Here is a 21,650-nt window from a genome sequence, read left to right as displayed (position 1 = left end):
TAGCTCTGTGATCTTGGACAAGGTACTTCAGTGCTCATTTCTCGCTTTCCCCATCTGTGAACTGGGGACAATCACAGTACCTACTTCACAGCAGCACGAAGGACTACAGAAGATGATGGACAGAAAGTGCGATGCACACACGGGCACACAGCGGGTAATCGCCAGCGGTCAGCTGCTACTAGCTATTAGCTCTCCTCAGGCCAAGAAAAGTAATGCTGAAGGCTTAATGAAGGTGCACACTGAAGTACTTTCTTAGCAAACTTTACAATTATAGTGGTTACTGATATTTAAATACAGTTTTTTTTTAAGTAATCAAAACTAATTTTTCTTCTAACTCCATCTAACCTGATTATATTTCATAATTAAAATACAATTATGAAATATAATACTTTCGTGAGAATAACAGAAAAATATTATAATTTGCTGAAAGAGAAAATTTACTATTTGGTGGTGAGGTCAGATTTCCTCTAAATGATATCCCTCAGAAGAGCACACACGTTCAAGGAGACATTTATCCCTATTTCCCTGTCACTGGCTACTCAAGAGCAAGGTTCATGGAACATCTCTTCCTCCGAAGATTTTCAGAGGAGCTTGTTCTTATGAATCAGTGGGGACTAGACATCTGTGTTTAATGGTATGTTCCAAACTCATAGACTACCTATATTCAGAAAAAAAAAATCACACAGATACACTACATAAATTCTTTAATTGATTACTGACTTTTACATAATCCTTAGAAAACGTCCTCATGTTGCTGCTGGCAGACGGTTTAAAAATCAGCCATGAAAAAAGAGGAGAGAGGAGGGGAGGAAGGGGGAGAGAGAAAGAAATCAGCCAGTGGCCTCTTCCGGCCTTACGCTGCCCCTCACACTTGGTAGTAAGCACCCTTCCAGGTCCTCTTGGGCCGGCTAGAAACAAAAGAGTCACCTCTTGGGAATCCCCTACATGGGCTGGGCTCAGGGCCAAACTTCCCAGATCTCCAGGTCTACCCTTGTTTTCGGCCCACGGTCTGAACTGGACTGAGCTGAGTGCCCAGCGTCATGGAACAAAGAACTGAACTGTGTGCTGTGTTATACCGCACCCTGCACAAGGCACACACAGACACACACGTACAGAGCTTCATAAGGCTGCAGCCACAGAGGCCCACGGCTTAGACCAATCAGAGGTTTATACGTGGCATGCCGAAACATCTTCCTGAAGATTATATCCTAGGAGAGGCATCAGGTAAACCAACTTTTAATACTCCCTGAAAGTTCATCTGCAGTTCACAAAGGTTACAGAGTCTTTTATACTTGAACATGCTCTATGCCTCACAAACTTACTGCTCTTTCTACAAATGGAGAAATCTGGCATTTAAAAGGGACATACTTTCTATCTTTCAACATTATGGTGCACTTCTAAGTTACATTTCTGTTTCTGAGGGTGTGAAATACTTAAGTGGTCTAACCCCCAGATGTCACCGTGAAAGATCAACTCTTCAAGTCAAACCAGAATTGAATCTAGCTCAGGTCCAGTGCTGGGAGGGACACAGAACCTGTCACTTCTTTATTACACAAAAAGTATCCTCTACAGTTCAGGCCAAAAGGAAATGATCCTTTCAAAAAGATGACTTTACAATACAAATAATTTACATGTGCAATTCATATTCACTTTTACTAACATTATTAAAACTAATGCAAATCTATATCCATACTTTTTTTGTTACCTAGTTACTGATGGTCTGTGAATACTGACAGACTAGCTTACACTTTAAATTATTTTTAAAGCTTCTAATCCAAAATTTGACTAGATTTAAAAAATCTTTCTGTTTTACATTATGATCAAAAACACCTTAAAATCCAATCTCTACTTGTGACTAACAGAATTATACGTAATGACCATATCGGCAAGACATAAACGATACCATTCTACAATTACACTTCTGGAGAGCAAGTTGAAGAAGCTGTGCAAACTTACTGGAACCAATTTCCAAAACCATTTGGAAGGAGACTTCAGAGGAAGCAGCAGGAAGAAAGGGGAAGCAAAAGGTAAAGGGAAAATTCATCAGAAGTTTTTAAAATTAACAAGTTATAGTAAAGTTTCTGTTAGTGGAGTTCCAAGTTTATAGTTCTCAAAACATTTTTTAAATGTTAATACTTTACAATTTAGCTTAAACTATGGAGGTTCCTAACGATAAAGACCACCACCTTCCCTCCCCTCTCTCCTCTCCCAACATGGATGTGCGTTTTTAGGGTACCCAGGACATGCTGTGTACTTCGGCAGCAAAGAATTTTACCTCCCAGTTCTGGGATCACACATCACGTTAGAAACTAAATTTATATCACAAGAGGGAGTAGAGAGATTCTAGGGCTGGACTTGCAATCATTAAAATTCTTAGACATTAGGAGGCCAAGTCTGATAAGGTAGACTTCTTCCCAGAAGGAAAAGAAGAAAGACTGTTTCATAAGTGCATGAATAAAAGCAAATAACAATGTAGAATTGAACACAATGATCATTTCTTTTAATGACATAAAGAATTTCTTTCAATTAATGCGGGATAAAAAACCAGTTGGCAATTCTCACCAGTTAGTATTTTTATAGAGTCTCTAAGGCAAGTAGCTACCAACACAAAGAGAATGTAAATGTTATTAATTTTACTATCTAGGGGTGTTCCAAAGAACATAATTTTATGTCTTTAAGAAGATGAATATACAATAAGCCCACAATTTCATAATTTGTAACTGTTTATCTTGGTATTTCCTAGCACAGTTTTCTGGCAGCCCTAAATAAATATTTGTTGAAGTGAACCAAACTAAATGGGGTCTGAGTTAAAATTCATATTCAACTTCTATGCAGAAAGTTTTTCCTACAGAAATTAATAGCACAAATAACATTATTCGGAAAAATAATATAAATGAGGTATTTTCAAGAACTTCAAAGATCAGAAAAATGTCATCTCAAGAATCAGAAAAATACCAGCTTCCCACAAAGAGATAATATTTCCAATAATTTTTTCTTATTGCATCGGGAAGAATAACCCTAATAATTTTTTTGCATGTATTTGCATCTCTCGTTTAACCAAAAGTTTTTGGCAGCTGCAGTCATAATAGCCATAAAAAGTGCACGAGCAGGACCAGAGAGCAGGAAGCCCCCGGGAACGCGTCAGGATTCCCAGTGAATGACAGGAATTTCAAAAACAGGAGTTCTCTCGTTTCTGAGACTAGAAGAATCCATAACACAGAAACTGACGATAACAAGAAACTACTATGGATTATACAAGACAGAAGATAAGCAAAGGAGTCTCTCGTGGTTCAAATGAGTCTGCATTTCTTGCAAAATATTCAATACTTGACCTTTTTACTAATTCAGACAACTCTGAAAGAGCTCCCCGTGGCTGCAGCTGGAAAAACGGAACAAGTCAATACCACAGACTGGATTGTAACCCAAACTATACAACACACACTGGAGCCCATAACAATACAAATTAACACAGACTGGATTGCAACACCAAGTACAGAGCACATACACACCCATCCACATTGATACAAATAAACGGCTGAAGGACATAAATAAATGGAGAAAGTACGAATCTCACCTACAGAATTCCAGATGGTGTATATACTCTTCCCTTCAGGGAGGGAGCTTAACTTCCCTCTCCTGGAACACGGGGTGGATTTAGTGACCCACTTCCAAAGAAAAGAGCATCAGAGGGGGAAACAGAAACTTTACAGTGAAGGAGACCACTTTCAGCAAGTGGTCAAGGTGGACACCATCCGTGACAAATCGTGTTCATGCCACGTGCTCCCTGATGTGGCGTGATGAGATGTGAAGCCACTTCTGTGGTGTTCTTCTCAAAAGGCCCACAGGCCCAACCTCATCACAGGACACAGGAGACAAACCCCAATTCAGGGACACTGGTCAGGACACAAACTGGTGTAATGTACATAAAGTCTGTAGTTTAGTCAATGAGAATGCCCCAATGCTATTTTCTTGGTGTTGCCAAAGAGGCCACGATTACATAAGATGTTAACATCGCGGGAAACTGGATGAAGCTGTACTATCTTTGGAACTTCTCTGTAAATCTAAAATTATTCCACAACAAAGTTGATTTCCAAAATAAATACACACGAAATTAGGTGAAGGTGGTCAAAAGGCACAAACAGTTACAAGATAATAAGTACTAGGGATGTGATGTGCAGCGTGCTGTCAACACTGCTGCATGTTATATAGGAAAGCCGCTAAGGGGGTAAATCCCAAGGGTTCTCATCACAAGGAACAGATAGGTTTTTCTATTCCTTTATGCTGTATCTATACGAGAGGATGAATGTTCACTACATCTACTGCGGTCACCATGTCTGTGAGTCAAATCGTTATGGCGCACACCCCAAATTTACACAGGGCTGTATGTCAATTAGATCTCAATAAAACTGGGAATGAACGAATCAATGAACAAGTGAATAATGATGGACAGAAACAGATTATAACCCATTAAATAAAATAAGAATCTATCAGTTCATACAGATAATAAAGAGAGGATAGGTAGATTGATAAATAGATGAGGTCACATTTGCTTATAATAGAACCCTAACTAATAAACGTAGAAGAAATGATAAAGTTAGAGAATTGCCATTTTGTAACCACCATAGTAAAAAGTAACTGAAGTAGGTACCGTCAATAAATGCTAAGTCTAGGAGGTGGGGAAACACTGAAGAGGAACAGAATATTTACAGTCTCAAGGTACCCTCCTCTCCAACTACTTATTACGAAAGGAAAAATAATCATCATGCAGTCAAAAAACCCAAACAACATCTGAACCAACTGATCAAAATTAGTATCACCTAGTAGGGGCAAATGGATATCACACGCCTCTGGATACAATACTGGGAAAAGGACACACTTTACATAGTATTCTAGGCTAAAAAAAGCACAACTTAATCTAACGATGAGGAACTATCAGAAGAACTGAAATTGAGGGATATTCTATGAAAATGACCTGTATTCTTAAAAAATGTCAAGGTCACGAATGAAAAAGAAAAGCTGAGGACTGTTCCAGTTTAAAGAAGATGAGAGATAACAACAGCTAAATACCTTACCTGACCCTGGACTAGATCCTGGACTAGAAAAATATATAAAGTTCAATTGGGATGACTGACAAAACTAGAACAGAGGCTGTAAGTCTGATCAAAGCACTTTATTGACATTGTTACCTATCCTGTGGTCGTGTAAATGAATAGCTTTCTTCCTAGGAAATATACATTGAAATATTTAGGGGTGAAGGGGTATGATACATGCAACCTTCTTTCAAATGTTTCAGAAAAATGTACACATATATATGTCTGTGTGTGCAACATGTAATGCACAGAGCACACAAAATGTTACACTGATGAATCTGGGTAAAGGACATATAAGGGTTCTTTGAACTATTCTTGCAACTTTTTGTTAAATCAGAAATATTTCAAAATAAATGTTCTTAACAAGTTATATTAAATCCATACCAATCCAAATCTTTGTAGGGTCTTGTATCCAAATGCACAAGACTACTGATCTATAAAGCTGCTGAAGAAATCTCATTTTTATAGTACTCTTAGGCAAAGATTAAAATCACGGTACTAGGATATCTAACTAGTAAGTTTCTTCAGACCAAATCATCTTTATAAAATATTGCTTGGAGAAAAAAAAGTTACGGTACCATCTCTGAATTTTAAAAATGTTTAAATATATACATAAATGTGAAAGTTGATAAGGAAGAATTTTGTTTTTACAAGAATGTAAATCAAGAATAAAATGATTATATTTCTAGCCAAAGCAAATAGTTCAAACGCCCAAAATCCCACTGTTGGGTAACAGAGCAAGGCTCCATCACCTACTCCGTGCTTGGCAGTGTGCTCTTCATGAGGACCCCTGTACTTCACAGACTATGTGAAATGAACACTTACCTTCACAAAGATTTTCACAATGAGAAAAAGGACAAAATTCATTTGAAAATGAAGGTATTGAATCTAAAACATGGCACAGATGAACTTATCTACGAAACAGAAAGAGACTCACAGACATAGAGAATAGACTTGTGGTTGCCAAGGGGGAGGGGAGATGGGGGAGGGATGGAGTGGGAGTTTGTGATTAGCAGATACAAACTATTGCATATAGGACGGGTGAACAACAAGGTCGTACTGTACAGCACAGGGAACTATATTCAATAGCCTGGGATAAACCGTATGGAAAAGAGTATGAATAAGAATGTATATATGTGTATAACTGAGTCACTCTGCTGGACAGCAGAAATTGACACAACATTTTGTAAATCAACTAGACTTCAATAAAAAAGTAAATGAAAACAAATAATAAAAGAGGAAAAAAATGAAAATGAAGGTATAAATGCTATGCTTGTGCTCAAGTAAAAATGTGTACTGACCCAAATATTTAAGTGAAGCACACTCATTCATTCATTTACTCACTCACTCACTCAGCAAATACTGGCTGTGAGGTCAGTATGTACAATTCCATGGGCCAAGTGCTGTGAAAAAGTCAGAGTGACGTGATCCAGTAGTGTCTGGATACCATAGTTTGCTTTTCTTAAAGGTCACTTAATCTGCAGTTGTTTGGAACACAAATAGCATTTTTTCCCATAGAAACAAGGTTTACTGGATCCTATGTCAGCATATAAAATCCCCATTTAGTTCATAATGTGTATGCAAAACTACAGAATTAAATCATATATATAATAAACGAGGTTTCCATGGAAATCCTGTAACGCAGGATGATGCTGAACCTTATTCCTGATTAGAGCCAGGAGCAAAATGGGGGGTGTGGGGGGCAGGATTAAATCCATCTCTAGGGCAAGGATTTCTACTACTAAAGGGAAGGAAAGAGCAAGGGGGGAAACTGGAAAGGGCTGGGGGACTCAAGGGACAAGGCGGGGGCAGAGCTGGGGGAAGCAGGGAAGCGGGTGCAGATCTCCACTGGGGAAGGTGGTCAACAAAGACAAGAACCAAGCCCAGGGAAACCACTGTGACCCCAAGCACCAGATTGAGACAGAAGTGTAGGTGGTCTCCGCACAACTTGCCTGGCGCAGCTGGTGATGCACAAACCAGCTTTTTCCCTTTCCCTCCTCCGGTCTCCTCTCTTACAGAGTATCAGTAACTAGCAGCATTCGCCCAAAATGAACAGAAGTGCTGTATAATAATGAAGAGACTTAAAATAACCCAGATGGAAAATAAAGTCTCTGCATAAGATAACTTCTTATACCTCAATTCAAATGCTAGACAACATGTTTAAAGGGCTCTCATTATAATATATTTTAAAAGATGTAGGAAATATACTTTAGGTCTTAGTATATAACAAACACAAACACACAAGTGTTTGGAGAAAAAAACTCTAAAAGCCTGTTCAAGAAGTTTAAAGAATTAATCCGTGTTAATGTTTCTTCTTCCTTCACAAAATAACCATATGTACAACTTATAATTCCTGGAATGTAATTTTAGAGGCTGGTCTTACTACAAGTCATTATAAGGCTGATATATTGAAAAATGTTTTCCTGTTTCATATATTTTATCAAACAAAGACAAACGCATTATTTTTTGCCAAAGCTGAGCTCTAGTCATTAACAAATTTTCCTAAACACCGTCATCCAATTAACCTTCATTTTGCACTGCTACTTACTTGGTATTTATGGAAAGGCTTTCTACGGTACAGTTAAGATCACCAAAAACTAATTTGACGAACACACTCTTAACGCTTCCCCAAACAGCACACACATATGAACACAGGGTCTCACAAAGGCGCCTTTTTTTCTTAAGAACATGTACCTTTTGGCCTCCTGAAGCTTCCACTGTGTGGTGGTCTTTCAATTTCTGTGTTTGTTCCATTATGTCTTTCAAATGTTCATTTACCTTAAAATATAAAAACATGAATTTGAATTTATAGTCAAATATAACAGTAAAATAACATGTACCTTAAAATGCCTGTGTTCGGATCTCTGATGTCAAATACCAGTACCACGCAAATGAACAGAATTCTATTTTCCCAACCAGAAAAAAGTATTTTACAGGTGTTCTGTTTGAAATTCTAAAATTCATGACTTTACCAAATACTTGTTGAGTACCTAGTACATGTCAGGTACTAGCTGGAGTGCTAGGGGGCAAAAAAGGTACTTGATAACTTCTGTTTTAATGCTTGGGAAACAATAAAACTTTTTTCAGTAAAAAGTTTACAATCTCTTTTAGGACTGCTAAGTGAAAATTATTTTCCTCAAAAACACTCGGAATCAAACTCTTTTTTTTTTTTAAATGTCTTCCTTGTGTTTTATTCTTTTCTTTAAAATAAATTTATTTATTTATTTATTTTTGGCTGCGTTGGGTCTTCGTTGCTGCACGTGGGCTTTCTCTAGTTGTGGCGAGCAGGGGCTACTCTTCATTGCGGTGAGCAGGCTTCTCATTGCAATGGCTTCTCTTGTTGCAGAGCACGGGCTCTAAGCGCCCAGCCTTCGGGAGTTGTGGCACGTGGGCTCAGTAGTTGTGGCTTGGGGGCTCTAGAGCACTGGCTCAGTAGCTGTGGCGCGTAGTCTCAGTGGCTCCGCGGCATGTGGGATCTCTGAGCCGGACCAGGGCTCGAACCCGTGTCCCCTGCATTGGCAGGCGGATTCTTAACCACTGCGCCACCAGGGAAGCCCTGAATCAAATTCTTAGGCTGTGATCTCATAGGCATGTCCCTGGATCATGAGTAGGTTTTCATGTGGCCATAAGGCCACAGTTAAAATACATGAAAAAATTTTGCATATGGGAACTTCTTAGGGAGAAGAAGTTATCTTCTTCAGTTATCTTCCCTGACTTATCTATCAGATTGTTCAAACAGCCCATAATTCATGATTAAGAGACACTCTGTCTAGTGCAAAAGTATTTCTTCAGAATAGTTTAGACAAGTTTGGATTCTGAATCACTGATTTTAAGGTCAGTCCAGTAATAATAAGCAAATGTTCAAGTTAATTAATAATGGCATTCTGGAAACTCTGAATGGTATTATCAACCACTGTAACTCTAAACTAAATCAATAATTTTCTAACCTCTTCTGCTGCTTAAAATTCAGTTCAGTGCCAAAGAAAAAAAGACTGAAGAATTTGAATTTATGATAAATTTAACTAACAGTTACGATACACTCCGAGGCGTCAGAAGGAATTTAACCAACACACAGATTCATCTTGGGCTGTACTGCCAAGTAGGCTGCCGTGCTCTAAGAGCTCAGGGCACCGACCTGGCAGTGTAAAACACTCTTCCGAAGAGACAGCAGAAGCAGAAGCGACCCGGCTCTGACTCAAGACCCCCACTCACAAGCCACGACCTTAGCTGAGCCTTCGTTGCCAGCTGGAATAAAACCTACTTCACAAGAGGTTTGGAGACGATGGCTCTAAGACGGTCCCCAATGATCCCCCTGAGTGTGGGCAGGGCCTATAATTTGCTCCTACCCAACAGAATACAGCTAAGGGGATGGGATACCACTTTGGCGCTTACGTCTCGCACGCTAAGCCCCACTCTCTCCTGCTGGCTTTGAGGAAGCACGCAGCCATCCCTCGAGCTGCCCTACAGAGAGGCCTGCATGGTAAGGAGCTGGGGGCAGCCTCCGGCCAGCAGCCAGTGAGGAACCGAGGCTCTCCGTCCAACTGCTGGACCTAAGCCCTGCCAACAACCATGTGGGCTTGGAGTGGACCCTCCACACCCAAACTTTCCAATAAGACCCCAGGCCTGGGCAACACCTTGACCCAACCTTGTGACAGACCCTGAAGATGGAGCATACAGGTGAGCAAGGTCTGGATCCTGACCCACAGAAACTGGTAATCCTGAGATGATTATAATAAGTGAGTAAATAACTGAGCTACCAGAAGTTTTAAGCAGTTAAGTTTGTGGTAATTATTACAGCAAAACAACTAATACAGAGAATAAAAGAGATAATGTATAAAATGTACCAAGTAAAGTGCATAATACAGAGCACAGACCCCATAAATAGAAACTACCGCCATTACTTAGAAACAATACACCCCCAATGTAATTCCAGATAGTTACACGTCTGTAAGGGCTTTAACAAATCCTACTCAAAATACTTCAAGTTGATGTAATGGCATAAATCATCCAAAATACCAAACTCATGATTATAAGAAGATTTTACATGTTGATAATTCATTAACTTTCTAATAGGGAAACTACACGGAAAGTACAAGACCTGGTCACTTCAAGTTATTTAACCTACCTGGGTACACAAGACAGATAAGTGAGATAATTAGCTTAGTAATTCTTAAGCCAGTTCCCAGATGCTGCTTAGAAAGTTCTAGCACTAAAGTTGAGTCATGACATTCTTTGCGCAACTCACGGATAAAAGTTAAAGATGTGTGTGTATCAGAGAGCCCATCACGACTTGGAGGCAGTTCACCGCTGGAACGAGCGCTGAGGACCAGTGAACTAGAGAACATACAACGAACAGCCGGCGCTGGCATATGAATTAAAAATAAATGTGCTAAAACGTCACATGCATTTTTAAATATCCATTAATTTAAAAATGGACACTAGCTTTTATTTAATTTTTTTCATTTAAAAATACAAAATAGTCCTGTGTATCCTTGCCTTGATGTAAGTCTAAAGTCAGTCAATACTTTTTCCTTCCTCCTGAATAATACAAAAACCTTAGAAAGGCTTTAATTCAAATCACCTCCTCTCACCCCTCATGTTACTTTAACCTAGCAACATAGTTCTTCCTTTTTAAGGGCCTCAGAATTAGGCACGATGATGATTTTTTAATAACACTTGCTTAGATTTACCCATGTGCACACCAACCCCCCTTTTTATCATTGCTTCCTACGCCCCACCTCTTCCTCTAGGTTCCCCTTCTTTCTTCCTGAAGTACAACCTTTCAGTACTTCTTTCTGCAAAGGTCTGAATGATAAACCATCTCTGTCTGAACAAATCTCGATCACAACTTTAGTCCTGGGCCAAAGTACAGAACTCTAGGTTCATCGTTATTTTTCTTCGGCACTTTGATGATTTTGCTGCACTGTCTTCTGGCTCAACTATTACTGCTGAGATGTCTACTATCGCGTTCCTTTGAGAGAGACTGTCTTTTATCTGTGGATTCTGCAGTTTCATTGCTATATATGTAGGCGTGGATTTATTTTAATTTCTCCTGCTTCAAACTCACGATGGTTCCTGAATTTGAACGTCTATGCCTTTCATCTATTGTAAAACATTTTCATCCATTGTCTCTTCAATTATTCTCTCCCCAGCCTACCCACTCCCTGTTAACTCCTTTTGGAATTCCAATCAGGCCTCTAGGCAAGTCTGTTAACCTCAATGTCATCTATCCCATCTCATCTCTCTGGGCTGATTCTGGGTAATTTCTTCTCGTTAATTAACTCCCCTCTTCAACTATGTCTAATCTTCTGTTTAATCTTTTTATTTCAACGACTAAAACTTTCAATTTCTAAAGTTATATTTTATTCTTTTTCCAATATACCCTCCACGCTGCCTTATTCTTTCCTATGGCCTTTATTCCGTGTTTTATTTTCAGCCACTCAAGCATTTATTTTTGTCTTTTCAGACTGCTCTGCTCTCTGCAGCTCTGGCGTGTGGGCCTTGTTTGTCAGGTTTGCTGACTCTCCCGTGTACGTGACGGCATCTTCATCATTTCCTAAACGCTTGTTGTTGGTACTTTTGCATCTGCGAGAAGAGTGTCCCTCCCCCACTGCTGGGGACTCCCACGGTTTGGGTGTAGAAGTGACCTTCAGAGCAACTTTACCTCTGCTGGTCTGCCAGGTGCCAGGAAGATACCACTGGCCTGGCACTGGGCTTTCTGGTCATCTGTCGCCCCCTACCCCACGCTCAGTCCAGGAGGCCTCCTCCCCAGACCTGGAGGGAGATGCAAAGTCAGCCCAAGACGACCCGACAGGCCGCATCTTCTCGCCAGGGGGTGGTTTAGGTGTGGGCCTGAGAACCACCCTCCTGGGGGAGACCTTCTGGGGGAAGGTTCCTTTGCTGATAGCAGCGCCCAGAAGACCCTACTCTCATCTTTGCTGGACACCGTTATGACTGCACGTGTACGACCTCTGGAATCACCGCAGCCATCGTAAAACCATGCGTGGAAGTAGCCCCGTGGCAGAGCTGGAACCCCTGCATTACTGATGACACTAACACCGACAAGGCCCACCTCCAGGTGGCACTTAAGAGCAAAGACATCGCGGCTGGTGTGCTCGTTTCCACTGAGGGCGCGAGCTCTTGGTGGGTCTCCACAGAGGTCACGGTTCCAACTTCCCATAACCGGCAAAACCCACGGGCCTCCTCTGGCATCCAGTGACTCTTGAGCCCCGGCAGAGGCTCCACGGCCCCTGAGAGGCCACCAAAGCCTGCAGCCCCACTTTGTTTCTGGCACCCGACAGTTTCCTTTTCTGTCTCTGATGCTCAGCTCTGTAGCATAAACCTTTCCAACTGCATTTTATCAAACACGTCCAGGAGTCTGTAACAGGAAGGGCTACCGCTGAATGTGACACGCTGCCAAAATAACTAAAATGTTCTGTCCCGGCAACATGTGTTACAAGGCGTCACAACGTCCATGCATCTTGAAGCATTTTGATGGATTTACCAATTATGGGGGGGAGGGGTTGACAGGGCCCAAACTTGGGAAAGTTTATAACTTTTTCTGGGTTTTTGGTTTGGTCCTTTTTCTTAGCATTTTCTTTTCTTTCTTTCTTTCTTTTTTAAGTTAAAAAAGAAACACTTTCAAATTCAATATCAGGTAGTTGTAACTGATCTGTCAGTTTGGAAATATCTTCATGATTTTTTAAATAGTCCTTATCTGATTCTCTCCACAAAGCAAACTGGTCACATGTGAACATTCTGAACCACTATTCCTTCACTTACTCGTCCACACAGTCAACAGCGACTTACTGAACTCCGGACGTTATATTAAGAGGCTATAGGGACACAATGGTGCACAAATACAGTCTAGTCCCCGTCCTCACGGAACAAGGGAGACGGAACAAAAAAGGAAAAAAGGGTGAAAAACTCCCCCCCACAAAAGCAATCTGTAAGGAGTGGTACAAATCAACAAAGAGGTGAGTAGAAAATCACAGGAGTGGGGAGACCTATCTTGGCCGGAACACTGTCCCAGAGGCGGGCTCTGAAGCGGCAGCCACGACACAGAGAGGAGGATGAAAGACAAGCAAAGGCCCTGTGGTGGGAAAGCCTCGTGTGTTCGAGAGAGTGAAAGAGAACAGGAAGGCTGGAACCCAAGGGGGGCTACAGATGGAACTAGAGAGAGGTAGGGCCGAGTAACAGAAGGCGCCTGTATTCACAACTCTCGTGTACCCTGCCTGACTTAGCCATTGCAATCTTGTCCTCTGTGATCTTGCTTTTTTTAAGTTTAAGCTCATTTACAGTCAACAATGCTGATAACTATTCTAGCCATGTAATTCCCATTTTTCTATGGTAGCTTTTTTTTTTTTTATACTTGTATTATCCAGAAGAAAAGGCAACTAGGTCAGGATGAGGCAAAATAAGAGCCAGAAGGAGAGCGGAAGGTGACGTCACACCCAGAGAACAGACGCCGACGCCGGGGCCGGTGGAACCAGCGAGAAAAAGCCACTCTGAGCTACTCTGAGGTGCAGGTTCAATCAACTGGTTCCAATCATGACCTGAAAACTGAAGAGGACACGGCTGCCTAAAGGTGTTGGACGTTCCGAATCAGGTGATCTCCTTATTTTCCGTAGACTCCGGAAGTTCTACAGCGCCGAGCCTGATTCTGTGGCTTAAACTCCCTCTTCGATGTATTAAACACCACCGCTTTGCCAAACACGGCACTAGTCCAGGCACTTACCACTAAAAAAAGAAAGATGGGCACAGTGCCTGTCCTCACATCGATTATTCTAGTTTGTTCAAAGGATTAAACTCGGAAAAGTGCTATAAAGGAAACAGAGCATCACAGTAGAAAATAAGACTTGCCAGGTGCCTACTTTGGACAGGCTGCGAAGGAGAGCGCCATCCAAGCTGAGAAATGATAGTGCAGAGGCACCGAGCTGCACAGAAGGCTGGGCAATGGGCCACCCAGGAACGGGAAGCATCGCGTCCAAAGGGCCAGAGGTGAGCCCCGCAGCTGGGATGAAGGTCCTGACCTGGGTCGGGCTGGGGGGTACTTTGTCGGCACTGGTCCACTTGACATTTTCAGTGTAAGATGTGAACTCAGCATGATCCGAGTGGCCTGAAAGCAACACCCTGGGGGTCCTGGCTCTGGTCCTGCTGAGGCAGCAGGTGTCACCCGGAGCTTCCCAGGGACACCGAGGAGAGCTCTGGACACGACGGCAGGGCCGGGAGGGAGAGCCGCTGAAGGAGGAGCGCGCCGAGTGCGGTCGGCCTGCGTGGCTCTGCCCTCAACCCACGCGAGGCTGAGTGGCTGGACTCAAGCAGGGAGCTGCAGCCTCGGTGGCTTGAGGAGCAAAGGGGTCAGTCACCGGCGTGGCTGGGTACCAAGGAGGAGCAGCCTGGCCGGAAGGACTCGTTCATGGAGGGGACCCCAACCCACACGGAAACTGCCACAGATCCTTGGCTGGCCTGCACTGTGCTAGCAGGAAGGGGCCCCGGAGCCCGGGGAGGGGACAACTGCTGGGACCCCGGCAGGGCGGTGGCGTGGCGCTCGGGCTTGGGGAACGCCCGGCGGTCCCGGGGCTTCACAAGGCTCACGTGTGAATTCGAGTCGCGGACAGAAAAGCAGCCACTGGATTTGTCCAAACGGGAGCCTGCAGCGGCCTCAGCAGCGACTTCAGGGTGGGAGTGGGGGAGGGGACGGAGAGGTTCCGTGAACAGAGAAACGGGGTCTGAGGTGGATGCGGAAGCTTTGTTTATCAAGATGGGAGACAGCAGACCAGCCTTACTCTTAGAGGATGACCTGACAGGGAGGGAGTCGGCTGGCGGAGGAGCGTGAGTGTGGCCCACAGACAGCGCTGGGACATTACCAGGAGCTTCTCAGAAACGCAGACTCCACCAGCCCAGACCTACAAGCTCCCAGGAGATTCTTTTTTGTTTGTTTGTTTTTTGTTTTTTGCGGTACGCGGGCCTCTCACTGCCGTGGCCTCTCCCGTTGCGGAGCACAGGCTCCGGACGCGCAGGCTCAGCGGCCATGGCTCACGGGCCCAGCCGCTCAGCGGCATGTGGGATCCTCCCAGACCGAGTCACGAACCCGCGTCCCCTGCGTCGGCAGGCAGACTGTCAACCACTGCGCCACCAGGGAAGCCAAAGGTGAACGTTTTTAATAGTGGGGGTGTGAGAGTGAGGGAAAAGAGTTAATCAAGAACGGAAGGTCTGCGGTGGGTCGTGAAGGCCACGTGGTTTCTGACGATGAGTGGGTCCAGGATAGGACCGTGATCCCTACAGCTAACGAGTGGAGGGCAGAGTGCCACACGGGCCTTTGACACTGACGCTGATACTACAGACCGCGATGGCAGGTGCAGGAGTCTTGACACTTAGCTTCTTGTTACAAGCCCCATGCAAGCACTCAGCGGAGGACACCTGAAGATGCAACTGCTTTTCAATCCATTCAGGTCTGTCTTGCTCACAGATAAGGTCTGATTTCTCTGGGGTTACAGTTGTAAACGAAAGAGAATCAAGAGGAATTAACTACTCAAATTGGTAAAGGGAGCGACAAATCGACAATTGAAGCATCTTCAGAGCACAAATAAGTAATCACAGCTCTATAAAAATTTCCAAGAGGAGGAATCTACAATCTATATAGTCTTATGCAAGTCAGCCAAGCAAACCTAAAAATCATCTCGTTGGAAATGAGAAACTTATTTCATTCCTGGATGTAAAAAACACTTACTGAGCGCTTGCAGCGTATAGTTAGTTCCCTACTTGGAGGGCTCTGAATTTTCTAATAATCTAATATGAACTAGATTAATCATTAAATGTAACTACAGATATTGTGGAATACATAAAATCTATTTCCATCATTTTAACAGTATATATTTTTAAGTCTAAAGGGAATGGGAAATTTCAAGTAAGATCACACAACTTTCGTTTTCACTTTGATTTCAAACAAAAAGAGTAATGGAACCTGTCTTAGTCCGTTCAGGCTGCTACAACAAAAATACCACAGACTGGGTGGTCTGTGAGCAACAGAAATGTATTTCTCAGAGTTCTGGAGGCTGGGAAGTCCGAGATCAAGGCACCAGCAGACTGTGTCTGGTGAGTCCGCTTTGTCACACGGCAGAAGCGGCGAGGGAGCTCTCTGGGGTCTCTTGATAAAGACAGTGGCACAGGTCCCACGCATGAGGGCCAGGCCCTCACGACCTAGCCACCTCCTGACACCACCACATTGGGGCTTATGACTTCAACACATGAACTGGGGGGCAGGGGGACACAAACATTCAGTGTGCAGCAGAGTGAGGATGTGTGATGTTTTCTGGTTCTGAGACTTTTTTTTTTACCCGAGGGAGCATATCCCTACCTTATTTATCCAGTACATGACGGCATCCTCAGCATATCCCTACCTTATTTATCCAGTACATGACGGCATCCTCAATGTCATAGGGCAGATCTGTGGCTTGGAAGAAAGCCGAGTACTGCTGAGCACACGCGGCCACCTTCTCCACACTGACCATCTCCACGGTGTAAGCCATCATGAGGGTGTCCATCATGGCCAGGTGAGCGCTCTGGAAACAGAAACCGAGAACAACCGTCAGAAACTGCTGCTTCTATATGTTTACACATTAATAATATTTCCTTACGAACAGGAGCAGAACTCAAGGCTATGGAAGACGAGCCTTGATGAGAAAGCACAAGTGGTCCAGGCCAGAGGTGAGCTGACGGAACCCAAGTCATCCATCACTCAGATACTTCCTGAGGATCTATGCTCAAGACACTCGCTATCTCCTGCTCAGAGCACGCTCCTTTTGCTCTTGTCCTGCCTTCGAAAATGTCGCGGTCATCGGCTCAGCAACGCAACTTCAAACTTCAGAGCAGTCTCTGAGTAAGTGCTCTCCTCACCCCTCTCCTCCACGTGGTAGAAATGTACACATGCTACTTGTAAGCTGTCTCTCAAGGCTACCCTCCTGGTCTGGTGGCTCCGCTCCCATTCCCCCGAACAAGGCAAAAATCCTGAGTTTCCTGTGGCTCCAACTTCTTCCTCACGCTCTGCATCCGGCACAGGACTTCTAGTCTTTCCTTTGTGGCTGCTTTTTGGGAGGGGTGGTTTCAAACAGAAACGTTATATGGGGGGAGGGGGGTGTTTCTTAACATTTCCCAACATTACAAAGTATCTAAAGTCGAAAGTACCCTCTCCCCCTCCTGTTTCCCAAGCAGCGTCTACAGTTTGGTACGTATTCTTACCAAAAATGTAATTTTGGTAAGAATTTACACTGCTTCCTATTCTTTGGCGTCACAAACAACGCTACAACCTTGTGTGTCTCCAGGGACGATTCTCCACCGTGGGGCTACTGGGCCCGAGAGCAACCGCATGCTAAGTTTTGATGAATAATCACTTATCTGCTCTCTAGAAAGGCTGTAGCAACTTTCACATCCCCCAAGAACGTTAGCAAGGGTGCTTGTTTCCCCACGCTGTTTGCCAACATTAGACATCATTCCCTTTTTATCATCTGTATCGGTCTGAAGGTTAAAAACCCCACTCTTGTTCAGGCTTTGCATTGCTCTGATTGAGGACGGGCATCTTTTGTACGTTGGGCAATTATTTGTATTTTTTCCTTGGAAAACTGCTTGCTCATGTCTTTGGCCTACTTTTCTCTTAGGTATACTCACCTTTCTTTATTTCTTGATTTGTAAGGGCTCATTATTTATTAGGTACATTAGCTCTGGACCATTCAGGTAGCAAATACTTTTTCCTAGCCTGTCTTTGGACTTTCAACTTTATTCGGAATGTATCATGCTTCAGAGAAGTTCTAAGTATTTACTCGGTAAAACCTGTCAATCTTAACGTTCTCCTTCACGACTTTGGAATTTCTCCCAAGTTTACAAGAGGCTCCCCCCGCACACCCCCAAGAATATAGAAATAGTATCCTCTACCTTTTCTGTTATTGATACTTTAAATCCACGTGGAATTTATTTTTGAAGACGTTATCAACTAGGGACTAGTTATTTTTCCACATCAGAGACGTCATCATATCAGAGACGTCATCATATCACGCTCCCCTGAAGTCTACCTCGTCTTCTGTATAATAAAGTCTAAGGCCCCTCCCCATCCATCCAGTTTTACAACCCGCATTTCCTTCCCCCAATCTACATTCCATTTAGAACAGCCTCAGAAGAGCGTTTGCTGCTCCCCAAACCTGTCGCCAGGCTTCAAGCTCCCATGCCCTCACCTGCTGTCGCCACCTCACACTGCAGACTAAGTCCTGTTGTTGGTCTGACTGTCACCCTCTTTCCGACCCCCTTTCCAATCAAGATGGATCATTCTTCCTACAGAGTGAGTGTACTATTTATACTTGCATGAAATCCTTTTCTTCTTTGAGTTTTATTGCGATGTAACTGAAATGCTGCGCTGTGTGAGTTGAAGACTGGACATACAGATATTGTGAAACGATGAGCACAAAAGGTTTAGTGACATGTGCACTGAATTCTGACTTCATTATCTGAAGCAGGGCACGGAAAACAGTATCTGTAAGAAGCTCCCCGGATGAGGCTAACGAGAAGCTGGCTGAGGATCACAGACTGTCTTGCTGCAGGACAGGCACCATCTCGCTGGTGAGACAGCGAGACCCCAAGGGCAAGGGCACTGTCTGAGCATCTTCGCACTCCTACACCTCACACGGTAACTGACAGCGAGCACGGGCTGAAGGAAGGAAAGGAGCTGGCCTACTGCTCGTAAAGGGCGAAGAGCTAGCTCGACTCTGGAGGCTGAGGAAGTGGGTTCTGACTTGGAGGTGGTGGACCAGCGTACTGAAAGCTTAGCGGTGTTTACAGGAAGGCAGGTGCTCTGTCTGAAGCGGTGCTGTGCTGAGGGCTTTATTAACATACGAGCTCTTCCAGTTCCAATCTTTGCGGAAGTGAGGCTGGAGATAATATACATTTGTTATAACCCTTAAAGCTCTGAAGGGAGCATCGTTTATGTTTTTAATGTGAGGAAGCTGAAGCTCCAGAAATTAAATAGTTCGTCCAAACCCATGTGCTCCTCCTACTGCGTCGTGCGGTTGGCAGAAGCTAAGTCACGTACCAATAGTTAGGCAAGAAATATGTTCTGGAAATGGTAAACAGACATCATATGCAAGAAAGAAAAATCAGCATCATTATTTGAACCTCAAGTCATATTTTCACATTCTCCCTCTTTTTCAGGCGGCTACTGTCCAGAGAGAGACCCCAATTCCTTTTCAGACTCAGAGTGGACACGGGATCAACCGCAGCGCGCCCTTCCACTCAGGTGATTTCTGCGTCCTCTCTCTATTCACTCGAGCCCTAGGGAGCGGGGTCCCGTCTTTCTCATCTTTGTTCCCAGCACAAGGTTTTGCGGGCAAAGTCTCAGTAATCAGTATTTACAGCATTACAAAGCATAACTCTTTTGAACAAAAATGTGGGAAAACATCTCAGGAGCTGTAAAACCATTCACCTCCTCTTCACTAAGACTCTTTCTCTTGGCAATTTATTCTACAGATACAATTTAAGGGAGAAAACGGAGCTGTAGGAATGAAACTGACCGTTACAGAATTGTATATAACAAGAAAGGAAGCAATGTTACCACCACAATGAGCAATTTATGCCATCCTAAGCTATTTAACAATAGGGGAAAATGTGCACGGTACAATGTTGAGTAGAAGAAACAATGCCATACTATAGCAATGCTCAAAATAAATATATACATATAAATGGGCAGACGTAAGCGTATGTACATATACACCTTGAATATACATATAATATATATATATAAAAAACAGGAAGGAAAAGGAATGAATAAAAATAAAACTTACTTAGAAATGACCTTGTTATAATATGCAAAAAATACATTAAAAATCTATAGTTTACTTCAAAACTTAGGATAGTAAACGCTAAGTATAATTAGTAATACATTTTCAGAACAAAGCTCATCTCACTGATTACTTCACTTCCTAAATTTAAAAACAGACTTAAAAAAATTCCACTACAGTGTTTACAGATATTTCCATAAGACGTTCACCCACTTTTAAACTAAGAACCTTCAAATTTTTATTATGATTTTTTTTTACCCCTTAACTTTATGAGGTAGAAGTAAATTTAGGAATTATATATAACAGAAACTACATACATAATGAATCTAGAAAGCATCGACAGTGAAAGATAAGCTGTAGGCTACAATCAATCCATTTGGGACGATTTATGTCTCTAAATAAAATACATGCATTTAATTGTTTACCCAAAGCATTGAGGTCAGAATAACAATAACGGCAGCTAGCACTGAGTGTTATGCTCCAGGCAATGTTTCCCGCATTTGTGTCAACTCACTTGATAACACAGCGCTGTGAGATGCACTCTTATTAAACCTGTTTTACAGATGAGAGAACGGAGCCACCTGTCCGAGGTTACAGAGCCAGGAGGTGCGGAGCTCGCATGGCCCAGCAGCAGCCTGCAGACCCCAGGGCTGGGCGCCGCGGTGGCAGTGCAGAGCCCGCCACCCAGGAGCAGCAGCAGAAAGGCTAGTGAGGAAGGAAAGCAGGAAGGTTCCCTGCATTTTAGTGAAAAAGGCAAGGACAAGGAGGCCCGGGAACTCACTGAGGCCTCTACTAGCTTCTAGATCTGGGTTACAGGTTACATTTTTGTTATCTCCGACCAGTGGAGTCTAGACAAAAATGATTTACATTTAGGTATCAGAAATGAAGGTTAAGGCTATTAAATAAAGAAGAGCATCGAAGTGTTGTAGGTAAGAAGGCTGTTAATGAGCCTCACAGATTAATAACATCCAAGTTCTACTATTTCATGGCTTTTTTATTCTTTTATCAGACGCAGGACTAAGAAAATATTTCCGAAACTGAACTCAGGCCTGTGGCGCAGTGGCCAGTGCACCAACCGTGTCCGAGCCCTCTTAGAGGGACACGGGAGGGAACGGACTTAACAGATGGACACGAACAGGAAGAATTGGAATTATTCTGCTAAAATGGCACACAACGGCATATACATATCACGCTATAGTTTGTCAAAGTTAATTCCGATTCAGAAAATAATGTTTTACACATCATTTATTTATATAAACAAGTGCACCAAAATTTTCATTTATCCTTCATTTACACGGAGATACAAGGAAAACAGCACTTAAAGCCCTACTGAGATACCACTTCCCACCAGGAAGGCTATAATTAAAAAAGTCAGATAATGACAACCACTGGCAAGGATGTGGGGAAATGGGAGCCCTTGTGCCCCGCGGGCGGGAATGTAAACAGTGCAGCCACTGTGCAAGAGTCTGGCAGTTTCTCAGAGTCTGCCCCAGCAGCTCTGCTTTTAGGTTCATTATACCCAAGAGAAAGGAAAACGTGTCCACACAAAATCTGTACGCAAATATTCAGAGTGGCATTATTTGTAAGAGCCAGAAAGGTGGAAACAAGCCAAACGTCCATCACCTGATGACTGGATAAGCAAAAACGATACCGCCATGATATTCTGAATGGAATATAATTCGGCAATAAAACGGAACAAAGCCTGACATAGGCCACAACATGCGTGAACCCGGTAAAC

General features: G+C 43.1%; 1 protein-coding gene across 5 annotated transcripts in view; it reads right to left on the bottom strand.

The window, feature by feature from the left end:
* CAMSAP2 (calmodulin regulated spectrin associated protein family member 2) overlaps positions 1-21,650 on the bottom strand; it is a 98,014-nt gene that overhangs the window by 25,645 nt on the left and 50,719 nt on the right. For 2 of the 5 annotated variants that reach the window (XM_012538915.3, XM_033415916.2), the window contains exons 3-5: positions 16,493-16,654; positions 7,785-7,868; positions 1,957-1,989 (exon numbers count right to left, since the gene is read on the bottom strand). In XM_012538915.3, coding sequence (XP_012394369.1) covers positions 1,957-1,989; positions 7,785-7,868; positions 16,493-16,654 — 279 coding nt within the window. The other 3 variants (XM_033415917.2, XM_004285407.3, XM_033415918.2) reach the window with 3 other exon arrangements.

Source organism: Orcinus orca, chromosome 1, assembly GCF_937001465.1.
Source record: "Orcinus orca chromosome 1, mOrcOrc1.1, whole genome shotgun sequence".
Taxonomy (NCBI): domain Eukaryota; kingdom Metazoa; phylum Chordata; class Mammalia; order Artiodactyla; family Delphinidae; genus Orcinus; species Orcinus orca.
This window is presented reverse-complemented; position numbering and strand designations above follow the sequence as displayed.